We start from the raw sequence: 12993 nt of genomic DNA, 5'->3' as shown, positions 1-12993 counted from the left end.
GTAAAAAATAATGGTAACATGTTATCAGAAAAATACGAACATTTTAATTTACTGTCAAATGATAACATGTTGTCCGTCTTATTTTAGACCAGAAACAATGGTCTGAAGCAAGATGCACTGTAGAAAAAAAAAGCTTACTACCAACACTCCATTTATTATTCAGAGATTTTTTTTTTTTTACTTTATGAATTGTGAATGTCTTCCAACTAATGTATTAATTGTGAGTGGCCTACATCAATTGTCTTTTTCTGCATTCTTTGTTTCTTGCATTGATAAGGTGATAAGTTTCCATTCAATTTTTCTGATTTTTAAGCTACATATAGATATCTTCCGGACAGATGTGTAGTACCATGCATGTTTTCCTTTCTTACACTCTTCATGCATATCAGTTATCACTCAGAAAGTTGTGTGTACGCAATTATTTTTAAGATAGTCACAAAATAGATATTTTTGTTTGAAGAATGCAATGTTTTCTATAAATACATGAGTAACCACATTTCATTTTCATTTATCACGAAATCACATAAAAAGGAAAAAATTTCTGCTTATACATTCTCTTTCTACGACTTAAATCAAGCTTAAATTGTTAATACGTTTACCTAATTTTCAAGTGCAGTTTGCAGGTAATTGCATTTAATCATTTAATATGTATGTAATTTAAGATTAAGATATTAACTGTTGAGAATTGAATACTTCTATTTTAACGTGTTTATCTGTTTGTATTGTAAAATATTAACAAATACATATTACTTTTAAAATTGCAGCTGGAATTTGCAAATCAAAAGCGGAGCATAGTTTAGTTTGAAATCCGTAGAGACTTTTTAAGGTTAGTATGTGTTAAGAAATGTTATTTAATGTTATTTACTTATAGTTTTAACACTGTATTAAAATCATATTGGTTAGATTTTATATTTTTTTTATGTAAAAAAAAAAAAAATTGTTCGTTACGGTGCAACTATTAAGCTTCTCAAAATTAGTATCTATCATTTGTTAAGTACATATTTTAAAAAAAAGGACAAAAAAAATAAGAATATTCGATTGTTCTACTTTTTTTTTTAGTAATTTTTTAAAACTTTCTAAGATTTAGTTAAATTTTTACAAATTGAAGTCAAGTAAATCTGTTTGTATTGTAAGATATTAACAAATAGATATTACTTTTAAAATTGCAGCTGGAATTTGCAAATCAGAAGCGGAGCATAGTTTAGTTTGAAATCCGTAGAGACTTTTTAAGGTTAGTATGTGCTAAGAAATGTTATTTAATGTTATTTACTTATAGTTTTAACACTGTATTAAAATCATATTGGTTAGATTTTATATTTTTTTTATGTAAAAAAAAAGAAATTGTTCGTTACAGTGCAACTATTAAGCTTCTCAAAATTAGTATCTATCATTTGTTAAATACATATTTAAAAAAAAGGACAAAAAAAATAAGAATATTCGATTGCTCTACTTTTTTTTTTTAGTAATTTTTTAAAACTTTTTAAGATTTAGTTAAATTTTTACAAATTTAAGTCAAGTAAAATATTAGTTAGATAAAACAATAAAAAAAAATAGTCGTGAAACCATCTAAATGAATTGTAGAAGTACACTTCTTATAACGTTTACCGCTGACTAAAAGCAACTTCAGATCCACAAATAATGTTGTTTGCATCGAAATATAGTTATTTTGAGACGAAAAGTATTATTGTTGTATTATTTCAGCAAAAGTTTATAACTAATTTTACGTACTAGCATAAGTCAGTTTAGAGTGTCGATTTAAAACGGGAAAAAATACGCATTTCATTTTTATTTTTTGAGAATAATCAAACAGTTAATAAATATAATTGTGTAAAGTAAATTTATTATACAGAGATTTACTTATTAAGTTTAAGAAAATCTTAAAAATATCAAATTTAAAACATCATATTCGTCGTTGTAAATTGACTATGCCAAACAAAAAAAAAAATTATCCAAGAGATGCTGAAATTACAAAAATATACAACTGTTGTCTGTAGGGTAAAAGTTATTGCCGGCACAAAAAGGTCTGTACGATATAAAATATAAAATTACATTGTAAGTTAACTTCCATAAACGCTTACATACACTCAAGAAGAGGTATAGTACTCAATTTCTTAAGTTTAAAACTACCAGTAATCATAATCTATTTCGTTAGTTTAACATAAAATTTAATAATTTTTTATCAGTTTTCGTTTTTCTTTTAGCTAATTACTAATTATTTTATGAATGAATATCATATCGCCTATACTTTTATTTTGCAAAAAAATTGTATAAACAAAAATTTATATATATTATACCGACAAAATGTATAACTTAGAGAATATATATGATATAAAAACACGAAACGAGGAATGATGATGATTAGCATTTTTTAAATAAAAAAAAATTACAAAAAGAAAATCCTAAACATACTAAACTACTAATGATTATATCAAACAATAAACAGATAATGAAATTAACAAAAAAATTACTTTCTAAACTCAAAACTAATCAATCCAAATCTTCGAGAAACAGAAAGCATCAACTATTGAATCATTCCTTTTGAAATAAAAATCTAAATCTAACAATTAATCTCATGAAGTATTAAATTATATTAAAACTACCAAAGACGTTTGCCCCTGTAGGTCTTTATTATTGTTTCTTTCAGCCTAAACATATGCTTTTGCAAGCCAATTTGTAAATATATTTTAACCCAGCAACTGAAACATTAATAGAAAATACTTCATGAAAAATACATTCTCGATCAACAGATCAAGTACCTTGTTTAGCAGTGAAAACGAACTTCGAACAGGATAGTGGTCATCCATAAATCCCAATGCACAAAGATCTCTTCTATTGTAAGCATGAACTTTGTATTCGGGAAAACAAAAAACAGCAAACCCAACATGTTAAAGCACACAAACTGAGAATACAGACCGAAAAGTCATTATGTGTTTCGACTTTTCAGTTAGCAATGTTTATAAATTATACTCCCTCTGGCCTGGTCATTTGTTATCCTTTTACATTTTTGGGTGTCTCATATATTTTAGAAATTAATTTGATTAGTAATTTAATCATTCTCATTCAATTTGTTCCACTTGTCATTTAGTTATTGATCCTCTCCTCTTTCCTTAGTTGTTATGCCAAAACCAAAGGATAACAATTGCCCGGGACGGAGGGACTAACTAGAAATACACGGATTAATTCTAAGAAAATCTACTTCTCATCATTTCACGTACCTATTCACTAATCAAGGGCACATCATATTCACATACTTATCCTTTCCTTATACAAGTATAACAACTGACTAAAGTGAGCTAAAGAGCTACAATATGCAATTACAGATTTATATAGCTAGGTAGTAAGTTTAACCAACTCAACACTATTTCACATACCTATTCGCCTATAAACAATGCCATCACATGCACTTACTAATCTTTTCCATCTACAAATAGGAAAAATGGTGAAAATAAGCTAAGAGCAACATTATGCAACCACAGAATTATATAGCTAAGTAGTAAGTTTAAACAGCTCATCACCATTTCAGGTATGACTTACCTAATCACCAATCAAGAAATCATTGCATTTACATACAAATCCATTCCTTTTACGAGTATACAAGATATGCAACTACAGCTAAATAGCAAGTGCAATGTCTTCCAAAAACACAAAACCGCCGAAAAGAAACAATGAGTAGCTCAATGGAATATAGCATCCTTCGACATAATCAATCATAACATAAACGATCTCCAAGTGTACAAATTATCATCAGCAATTGTACAATTTCTCATAATTTCACGAAAGTGATCGCCGAATGTACAATTTCGCAAAATCAAAAGTACAAACAAACATTTCATATGTGATCTCCGAGTATACTATTTCAAATAAATTCCACATAATATCTCAGAATTTTGAATAATTCTAAATCCTAATTATAAGAACCTAAATAATCAAATTAAACAATCAGCGACATAATCACAACATAAAACAACGCAATCCAATGCAAAGCCAATAAAACTATCAGATTACATCAAATAATTCTCGCATAATTCAATCGCTAAACAAAATCAACAGTAAATCATACCAAAATCAAAACCTAATCCACGAACAATAACAGAATCATCAAAAATCAATAAAATCATCAAATTACATTAAACAATCGTCACATAAATCAACCGCTAAACAAAACCAACATCAAATCAGACCAAAATAAAAACCTAATCGACGAAAAATAACAGAATTATCAAAAATTAACTTAAAAAAAATACGAAAAATAACATTTATTACCTGTTATTTCCATTCAAGTTTGACTTAGGGTCCACTTTTCTAATTTAAACATCTTTCTTCTCCAATCCTTTATTCTCAATGGTTAACCTTCAACCTTCCTCCTTTCTTTCCTCTCTTTTCACTATCAATCAGACAATCACCCATAATCCTCCATTATTTTTTCCCTGGAATTTTCCATTTTGAAGATAGATTTTCCATTATGAAGAGTCAAGTCAATTCAACGAAATCGCCCGCATTTGCATAAAAACACATAATAGTTTTTCAATTAAATTCAATGTTGAAGGTGATTAGCGATGACGAAGAAGATTCGGTATTCAGTAACATAAGAACAGTTATTTTTTTTGTTGGATCGACCTATTAATCCTCTTTATAATCACATAGTTAATCATTTTATTTTATTTCAAAGGTATGGCATCATTGTTCTTTCTAATAATTAAAATAATTAAAACCAAAGGAGACAAAAAAAATTGTTTAATAATTTAAATTTGCCTTATAAGTGATTGTGCATATCTCATTCATTGATTTGCCAAGAAATGATTTTCAGTAGCTTGATTATTGAAAGTATTGTCTAATGCTCAAGAATGGCGTTAATCAATGCTCAACAATAGTGTGACAAAGATCAAATTTTGAGGATCTCAAAATTTAGGGAGTATTAATAGGGAATTAGTAAAACGTTAATAACATTTTTACCAGATGGGAAGTAGCCCTTCCACTGAGTTTAGTATAAGACGAAGAAAGGTTATGTTAGGTTTATTGTTGGTTATTGCAAAGTTTGGATTAATATGGGAAGACCGCCTATAGTTTGGATTATACTTATGTTTAAACTTATTAGTAAATATTATTTATTTTAAAGCAATTTCTTTATATTTTTATTACAGCTAAACATATTTTTTTTAAAGAAAAAAATTACTATTGGAAGCATTTACCTACAGTATGTTTATTTTAGAAATTTTTTTTTTATTTTTTAAAATTATTTTAAATAAAATGTTTCATTAATTGTTTTACCAAATAGGAATAAATATTGTAAGCCCTTTTTTTTTATTCTTTTTTATATACCGAAAATCAAATAAGTGTTTACTATTATATTTTTTTAAAACAATTTTATCATGTTTTGATTACAGCTACAATTAATTTATTTTATTTTAAAATTTAATGTTTTGGAAACATTTAACTATATTATGTTATATCTCGAATATTTTCTTATTATTTTTTAGAATTATTTTAAATAAAAGGTTTATTTAATTGTTTTATAAAATAGGAACAAATATTTTAAAACTTTTTATTAATTTTTTTTATATAACGAGAATTATATAAGTGTTTAATATTATATTTTTTTTTTTAGATTTTTATTTCTGAATTTTTTTCCTTTTCATAGTTCATAAATGAAAATCGTTTACTCTAAACAATTTCTTTATATTTTTATTACAGCTATACATAATTTTTTTTTTTTTTAAAAAAAAATCACTATAGGAAGCATTTACCTACATTATGTTTATCTTATAAAATTTCTTATTATTTTTTAGAATTATTTTAAATACAATATTTCATTAATTGTTTTATCAAATAGGAAAAAAATATTATAAACTCTTTTTTATATTTTTTTTATATACGGAAAATCAAATAAGTGTTTAATATTATTATTTTTTTAAGATTTTTATTTTTGAATTTTTTTCCTTTCCATAGTTCATAAATGAAAATCGTTTACTCTATCTTAATATCTACCACATTTTATTTATAAGGGAAATTAAACTTTTTTTTTGTATTCTGTACGTAAAATTCGCAACAAAATACTAGAGAAAACCAATTATGCATAGCTAATTTATTTAAATTAATTTACACGTTAATGTTGTTTGGAGAATTATTTGTTTATTTTCGTATTTTTTTTTGCATTTTTTTGTATTATTTTATGTACATTTTTTTTATTTAGATATTTTATACTCTCTCCCATCCATCCTTTTTTCCCCTTTGAAGTGGGCACGGAGAATAAGGGTGGAGAGTATAATATTGATAAATATATGAGTGAGGTTTGGTAATTGGAGAGAGGTATGAATAATTATGATTAAATATTAATAAAGGAGATGGGTGGGGTTTGGTTATTGGAGAGAAGTAGAAATAATTAGAATTAAATATTAATAAAGTATATAGTGGGGTTTGATGAGTGGAAAGAGGTAAGAGTATAATATTAATAAAAACTTTCTCAAAAAGGAAAGGGGAAGAAAACCTGAATAATCCGTTTTAGGAAATAGGGAAGAAAAGAGTGGATAGGAGGGAGTATGTGTTTTTTAGCAAAGATGCTTTCATATTCATAAAAGCTATAGAATATGAATCTACTGAAAACCATTGCATCGTGCTCCCATACAAATAAACCACAAAAGAAAAGTCGTTCAACTTCAGCACCTACTGTAAAGGGTAACGACTTCTCTCTGCAAACATATATAGCTTTTTCCTTTCCATTTAAGTGGTTTATAGCCAATTTCCAAATTTCACAACTCATTTTAGTAAATCTCTGTTAATAACTTTAAAGGTTTTAGAATTCCTCCGGAACATCCAGCCGTTCTTCCTTTGCCGTCATTGTGTTTACATTGTGGCGCAAAACTTTTCAAAAATGAATCGAAAAAATTCTGCTGCTGCCAAGGAGATATATGTCTAGCACAGAACGCAATGCCGAGTGACCTCCGATTGTTGTTCATGTCAAATGACGTTATCTCTATAAATTTCAGAAAGTATGTTCTGTTGTATAATAGTTCTTTTACTTTTACTTCCTTTGGAGTTAAGAAAGATCGTGAACTGGCGCAAAGAAATCGTGGCGTTTATACATTTAGAGTTCAAGGCCATGTTTATCATTTCATTAACGACATTCTGCCGACTGAAGAAGAACCTAGATATATACAACTGTATTTTTTCGATACAGATCGAGAATTGTGGCATAGACTTCAGATTTCTGACAAAATTGAGCAGAATGTGATTCGTATTCTGATGCGTGTTATGGAAATTAACCCATACACTCAATTCTTCAGATCTCTAAGAGAAGTTGGTATAGACGAGGAAAGTCGTATTTTAATAAAATCAGATCCAATCCAGGATCAAAGAACGCACAACGCTCCAACGGCGTCGCAGGTTGCGGCGATTTGGGTCGATGATGAAAACTCATCAAATCCTCCTCGGCATGATATCGTCATATATGCTATTTCTGGAACAAGTCACCGAATATTACATTATTACGGTTGCTATATCCTTTGCAGTATCCTCTTTTGTTTCCTTTTGGCGAAAGTGGATGGCATAGACATATTTATCGAGTCAGTAGCCATCCTAGACGTCGTCCGGAACCCCACACTTTTCCGATTAATGAAGTTCTTATACAAACAGCTGACGATTTACTTGAAAGCGAAGAACAAGGTTTGTGCTTTCAGATTTTTCTTTTTTTTTTAAACAACACAAAGAGCTAAAGTCTTGTTTATGTCTGATTCTGCGTACTTCGCATCCGAGAAAAAGTATCTTGTAGAGAGTACTACTGCTACCGATTGCAGATTCGTCCAACCGATTCATCAATTTCACTAAGAAGTGGTCGTCTTCTCCAACAATATACAGTAGATATGTATATTAAAATTGAGACGACGAGACTTGATTACATAAGAAATAATCAAAATATAATTCGCGCAGACCTGTATCAAGGAATCATTGACAGCTACAACTCTGGATACACACGAGGCGCAAATATTGGCCGCATTTTTATACTACCTGCTAGCTTTATTGGGTGTGATCGTGACTTCCGACGCCGCTATCTCTGTTCTATGGCGGTCGTGAAACGTTATGGAAAACCAGATATATTTCTGACTATGACGTGCAACCCTCGATGGCCAGAAATAGAACGAGAATTATTGCCTTGTGAAGAAGCGCAGAATAGACCTGATCTTGTTTCCCGTGTTTTTCGATCGAAACTTTTTGAGTTAAAAAAGGACATCTGTGTTCGAAAAATATTTGGTAATGTTGCGGGTTATGTTTACGTCGTTGAGTTCCAAAAGCGAGGGCTACCACATGCACATTTTCTAATCATTCTTGATTCTGAAAGCAAAATCAGAACGCCTGACCAATATGATGAATTTGTTTCTGCAGAATTACCTGATGCTACCGATAACCCTCACCTTTTCTCTGCAGTTGTTCGTCATATGATGCATGGTCCATGCGGTACACAAAACCCTGATAATCCTTGTATGGTAAATGGTACGTGTAAGAACCATTACCCTCGTGAATTTGCAGATACAACAACAAACGGCCGTGATTCGTATCCAATTTATCGTAGAAGGCGTACGGGTGTTCAGGTTACTGTACGTAAATCGAGACTTAACAATCGATGGGTTGTTCCTTACAACCCATTTTTATTGGCCAAATATGACTGTCACCTAAACGTTGAGATATGTTGAACAATTAAAGCAGTCAAGTATATGTACAAGTATGTATATAAGGGCCATGACCGTATTTCTTTTGCTGTTACTGATCCAAGTGGCAACGGTCAAGAATCATTTGATGAGATTACCGCATATCAATCAGCTAGATGGATTTCCCTACCAGAGGCAGCGTGGAGAATTTTTGGATTTCATTTGAACGAAATACATCCCAATGTTGTTCCTTTACAAGTACACTTACCAAACATGCAGACAGTTAGTTTTCAACCGTGGGAAAACCTTGGATATGTTTTGGATGACGAATCTCGCAACAGAACAATGTTAACGGCTTTTTTCAAGCAAAACGAAACTGATACTTTCTCTCAGACCTTATTATACAGTCAACTTCCCGAATATTATGTATGGCATAATAAAAGAAGTCACAGATTTTGGACTCCTAGGGAGAAAGGATTTGCCTTAGGACGTTTGGTTTATGCAAACCCCTCAGAAGGAGAACGGTATTATTTACGCCTTTTGCACTCAAACATTAGGGGTCCGAAGTCTTTTGATGATCTAAAATCAATAAATGGCATAACATGTAGTTCTTTCAGAGAGTCGGCTTACATGCATGGATTGCTTGAAACAGATAATTCAATTGAACAGTGCTTGGCAGAAGCAGTTCAATATCAAATGCCAGCAGCGCTACGCAGATTATTTGCAACTTTGCTCATTTACTGTCAGCCAAATAATCCAAGATTGTTGTGGGATAAATTCTATACTTCATTGTCTGAAGACTATGCATATGATTTTCCTGCACAAGGCCATAAAGTGTTACAAATGACTGTTACAAATATTTGTTGCATACTTGAATCAATGGGCAAGAGTTTTAGTAATTTCAACTTTGGCGATCTGAATTTTGAGGCTGCTTATTTCAGTCATTCAATAACCAAAGAAATTGAAGAAGAGCTTAATATTCCAATAAGTTCTGAAGACATAAATGCTGTGAACATGTTAAATGAAGAACAACGTCTTGCCTATGATAAAATTTACAGAAGGGTTACAGAGAATGGTACTGGTTCTTTTTTCTTAGATGGCCCCGGAGGTACAGGAAAAACCTTTTTGTACACAACATTGCTTGCAAATCTAAGAGCAAAAGGACATATTTATCTTACAGTTGCAAGTTCAGGTATTGCAGCAGCAAATCTTCCGGGTGGTAGAACTTCAAATTCTCGATTCAAGATCCCTCTTGATATAGAAAATAACCAAAGTTCTCAAATCTCAAAGCAAAGTCCTTTGGCGGAACTTATTCGATCATGTAAGTTAATCGTTTGGGATGAAGCTCCAATGGCAAAAAGACAGTCAATTGAATATTTTGAAAAAACATTGCGTGACGTATGCTCAAGTACAAAAATGTTTGGTGGAAAAATTGTCGTTTTTGGAGGAGATTTTAGACAGGTATTGCCTGTTATACCTAAAAGTACATTACAAGAGGCAATCAATTCCAGTTTTGTTATGTCTCCTTTGTGGCATGAACTTGAAAGACTTCATTTAACTGTTAATATGAGGGCTATGGGTGATCCTGCTTTTTGCGACTTCGTTCTAAGTGTTGGTAATGGTTCCCATCCTTATGAAAATGGGAAGGATGTCAAATTACCAAGGTCGATTGTCATATCTGGAACAGAAGAACCTACACTAATTGAGGAACTCATTGATACAATTTATCCAGATATACAACAACTTAATATAAACCCGTCTCTTACAACCAAAAGAGCAATACTAACTCCTAAAAACGATGATACGCAAATGATAAATTCTATATTAGTTTATCGACAAGAAGGTGAACCATTTACCTACAGAAGTTTTGACGAAGCAACAGATGTAGCAACAGAACAATATCCAGTGGAGTTTCTTAATACACTTCAGCCAAGTGGTCTTCCGCCGCATGAATTGGTCTTGAAAATAAATAGTCCTATTATTTTGCTGAGAAACTTAGATCCAACTTCGGGTCTTTGTAACGGTACACGACTCATTTGCAAAGCCTTTGATAGAAATGTTATTGACGCGGAAATTGTTGTGGGACATCACAAGGGAAAAAGAGTCTTCATACCAAGAATTCCACTTCAGCCATCTCCTTCCGACAAATTTCCTTTTCAATTCAGGAGAAAACAATTTCCGATTCGATTGAGTTTCGCAATGACTATTAACAAAGCGCAAGGACAGACGCTTAGTAGAGTTGGAATATATTTGCCTAGACCAGTCTTCTCACATGGTCAATTGTAAGTAGCCTTGTCAAGAGCAAGACAAAGCTCTGACATAACGGTTGCAATCCTTCCGCACTGTACGTTATTAGACAGTTGGAGACGTACTAGAAATATTGTATGTTATGAAGTATTAAATAAAGCGAAATAGAGGTTAATATGTATGTAAGGAAAAAAATGTTTTCAGTGTACATTAATGTTACTATACATATTTTTTAAAAGCTATCATCTTACTGTTTTATTTTTTAAGTTTGAATGCATGTTCTCTGTTTTTTTTTTCTGTTTTCCATTCTAGACCAATTAATAACGACATACAAAATACACCTTTATAAGCTATTGTTCGTTGTCTTTTACATGTTGTTTTCTGTTGCCTTCCTTGAATAACTACATAATTTTTTTTTTCTAAAACAAAGACAATTTAATACGTTACATTAGCCTTGTTCTCCAACACCAAATTTATAGAGTAATTTAGATATCAGGTTTCCGTATACTACTTATGTTTAAAGTTGAAACAATTATTGTGGACAATGGGCCACGGGGGCGCTTGGTGAACAAGCGTTTGCATTTTTGTATGGAGTCGCCACCAATTTTTATGGGAAATTGGAACCGTTCGAATACCTCGTGTCATGTCAAGACACAAAGTAGTGACATGAACACTAAGTAATCGTTACCCTTAGCATTCTATGTCTAGAATGACTCTCGTGGATGCCAATGAACACGGGTGTTCACAGATATCTGGAGTAAGGGGTGAGGGTACGTATTAGGAAGCTCTTTTGATCGAACACCTAATCCCGCCCGCCTCGATAGCGGCCTCTACTAATGATTAGGGAAGTTATTCGTACTTGATATATCGTCGGCTATATGCATGCAATGCAACATCCAAGTTTTAATCCTAGCATGTGAGAATTAATACTAAGTCGGTTAACAATTAATTAGCAAACAATTGGGTCGAAGTAGGATTTAATGTTGATTACATGTGAAAACATACAAATGATAAAAGAAATACAATAATTATAAATTACAATAATGAAAATTACATTGATTACATTGGATTAGGCAATTTATGTCGAAAATACCTTTAAAACGGATAATTTGAGAAAAAGAATAAAGAAAGAAAGAAAGAATTACATAACGAACAGGAATTTAGCGTGATATTACGGATAATAGTCCATTAATACGTAAGCTAATTAAACTAGGTCAAGGCAGAAACGGAGTTTAGGGACAGAACTCAGCCAGGAACAGGCGCAGCAGAGCTGCGTCCTTTGGAATAGGCGCCGTAGACGATGCATCTGTTCCTTGGCTCAGTTCTGGCTGTGAAGCCGTGATTGCAAGCCGTTAATGTTAAATGGTGAATTTAATGATCGATTGATGATATTTACTTGGATGAAAGTGATTAACATGTTATTTAACATATGAAGGGGTCATGAAAACAGTAAAACATGGATGAGACGGATGCAAACGAATTAATTACAAGATGGAATAATGACAGAAGTGAAAAATATTAATGAGTCAAACAAATTAAATCAATTAACTAAGTTAAATACGATGGATTAATGACGAATATGCGATGAATACAACGAATGACAGGTGAAAACTATATCAAAGACGAATCCCAGAAACCCAATATGGATGAATTGAATCTCTACAACCCGGAATTGAATTTAATGACGAAAACCCGCAAACATTGGATTATTTGGGATTTAAGTTGGATTTATGATGACTAAAACATATTAATGATGATGATTATAATATACATATGAATTATATGCTATGATGAAGAATTAACACACAAACGAAACAAAAGAAAGGATTGACGAATAACAGAGGACGAACGAAGAAGAAAGGAAGCAGGAACTGCGGCAGCCTCACGAAGAGGCACAGCAGGAACTGCGCTCCTTCGAAGAGGCGCAACAGTTGCTGCGTCCTTTCTCGACGGTTATCTACTGGAAATCCGTAAAAAAGAGGTTTTAAAGCATGGTTTTAGAAATCGGTTTTAATGGTATTTTCGACGTAAACCTTACAATTGATGATGACAAAAGGTAAATACAATAAATAAAAGGAGAGATTACACCCTCAGACTTACATGTTGA

The 12993-nt window shown here is 31.4% G+C and overlaps 2 protein-coding genes and 1 long non-coding RNA gene across 3 annotated transcripts; all 3 read left to right on the top strand.

Annotated features, from left to right (window-relative positions):
* Positions 1 to 531: 531 nt before the first annotated feature.
* On the top strand, positions 532 to 1231 carry LOC141594247 (uncharacterized). The gene is made up of 3 exons (XR_012522077.1): positions 532 to 623; positions 765 to 826; positions 1170 to 1231. It is a non-coding gene; the product is annotated as an uncharacterized LOC141594247 (long non-coding RNA).
* Positions 1232 to 6924: 5693 nt separating this feature from the next.
* Positions 6925 to 8684, top strand: LOC141594924 (uncharacterized). Its single transcript, XM_074414904.1, has 2 exons — positions 6925 to 7659; positions 7791 to 8684. The coding sequence occupies exons 1-2, from the start codon at positions 6925 to 6927 to the stop codon at positions 8682 to 8684; spliced, it is 1629 nt and encodes a 542-aa protein (XP_074271005.1).
* A 21-nt stretch (positions 8685 to 8705) lies between these two features.
* LOC141594922 (ATP-dependent DNA helicase PIF1-like) lies at positions 8706 to 10925 on the top strand. Its single transcript, XM_074414902.1, has one exon. It carries the CDS (start codon positions 8706 to 8708, stop codon positions 10923 to 10925), a length of 2220 nt encoding a protein of 739 aa, XP_074271003.1.
* The last annotated feature ends 2068 nt before the right edge of the window (positions 10926 to 12993 follow it).

Source organism: Silene latifolia, chromosome 8 (assembly GCF_048544455.1).
Source record: "Silene latifolia isolate original U9 population chromosome 8, ASM4854445v1, whole genome shotgun sequence".
In the NCBI taxonomy this organism is placed as follows: domain Eukaryota; kingdom Viridiplantae; phylum Streptophyta; class Magnoliopsida; order Caryophyllales; family Caryophyllaceae; genus Silene; species Silene latifolia.
Note: the sequence above shows the minus strand (reverse complement) of the source record. Positions and strands in the feature narration are given on the sequence as shown.

Bases quoted from the DNA above. Each gene is read 5' to 3' on its own strand.
- LOC141594924 (XM_074414904.1), top strand. From the start codon at position 6,925: ATGCCGAGTGACCTCCGATTGTTGTTCATGTCAAATGACGTTATCTCT. The intron at 7,660-7,790 runs GTTTGTGCTTTC...TACCGATTGCAG, and splicing joins ACTTGAAAGCGAAGAACAAG to ATTCGTCCAACCGATTCATC.
- LOC141594922 (XM_074414902.1), top strand. From the start codon at position 8,706: ATGTACAAGTATGTATATAAGGGCCATGACCGTATTTCTTTTGCTGTT.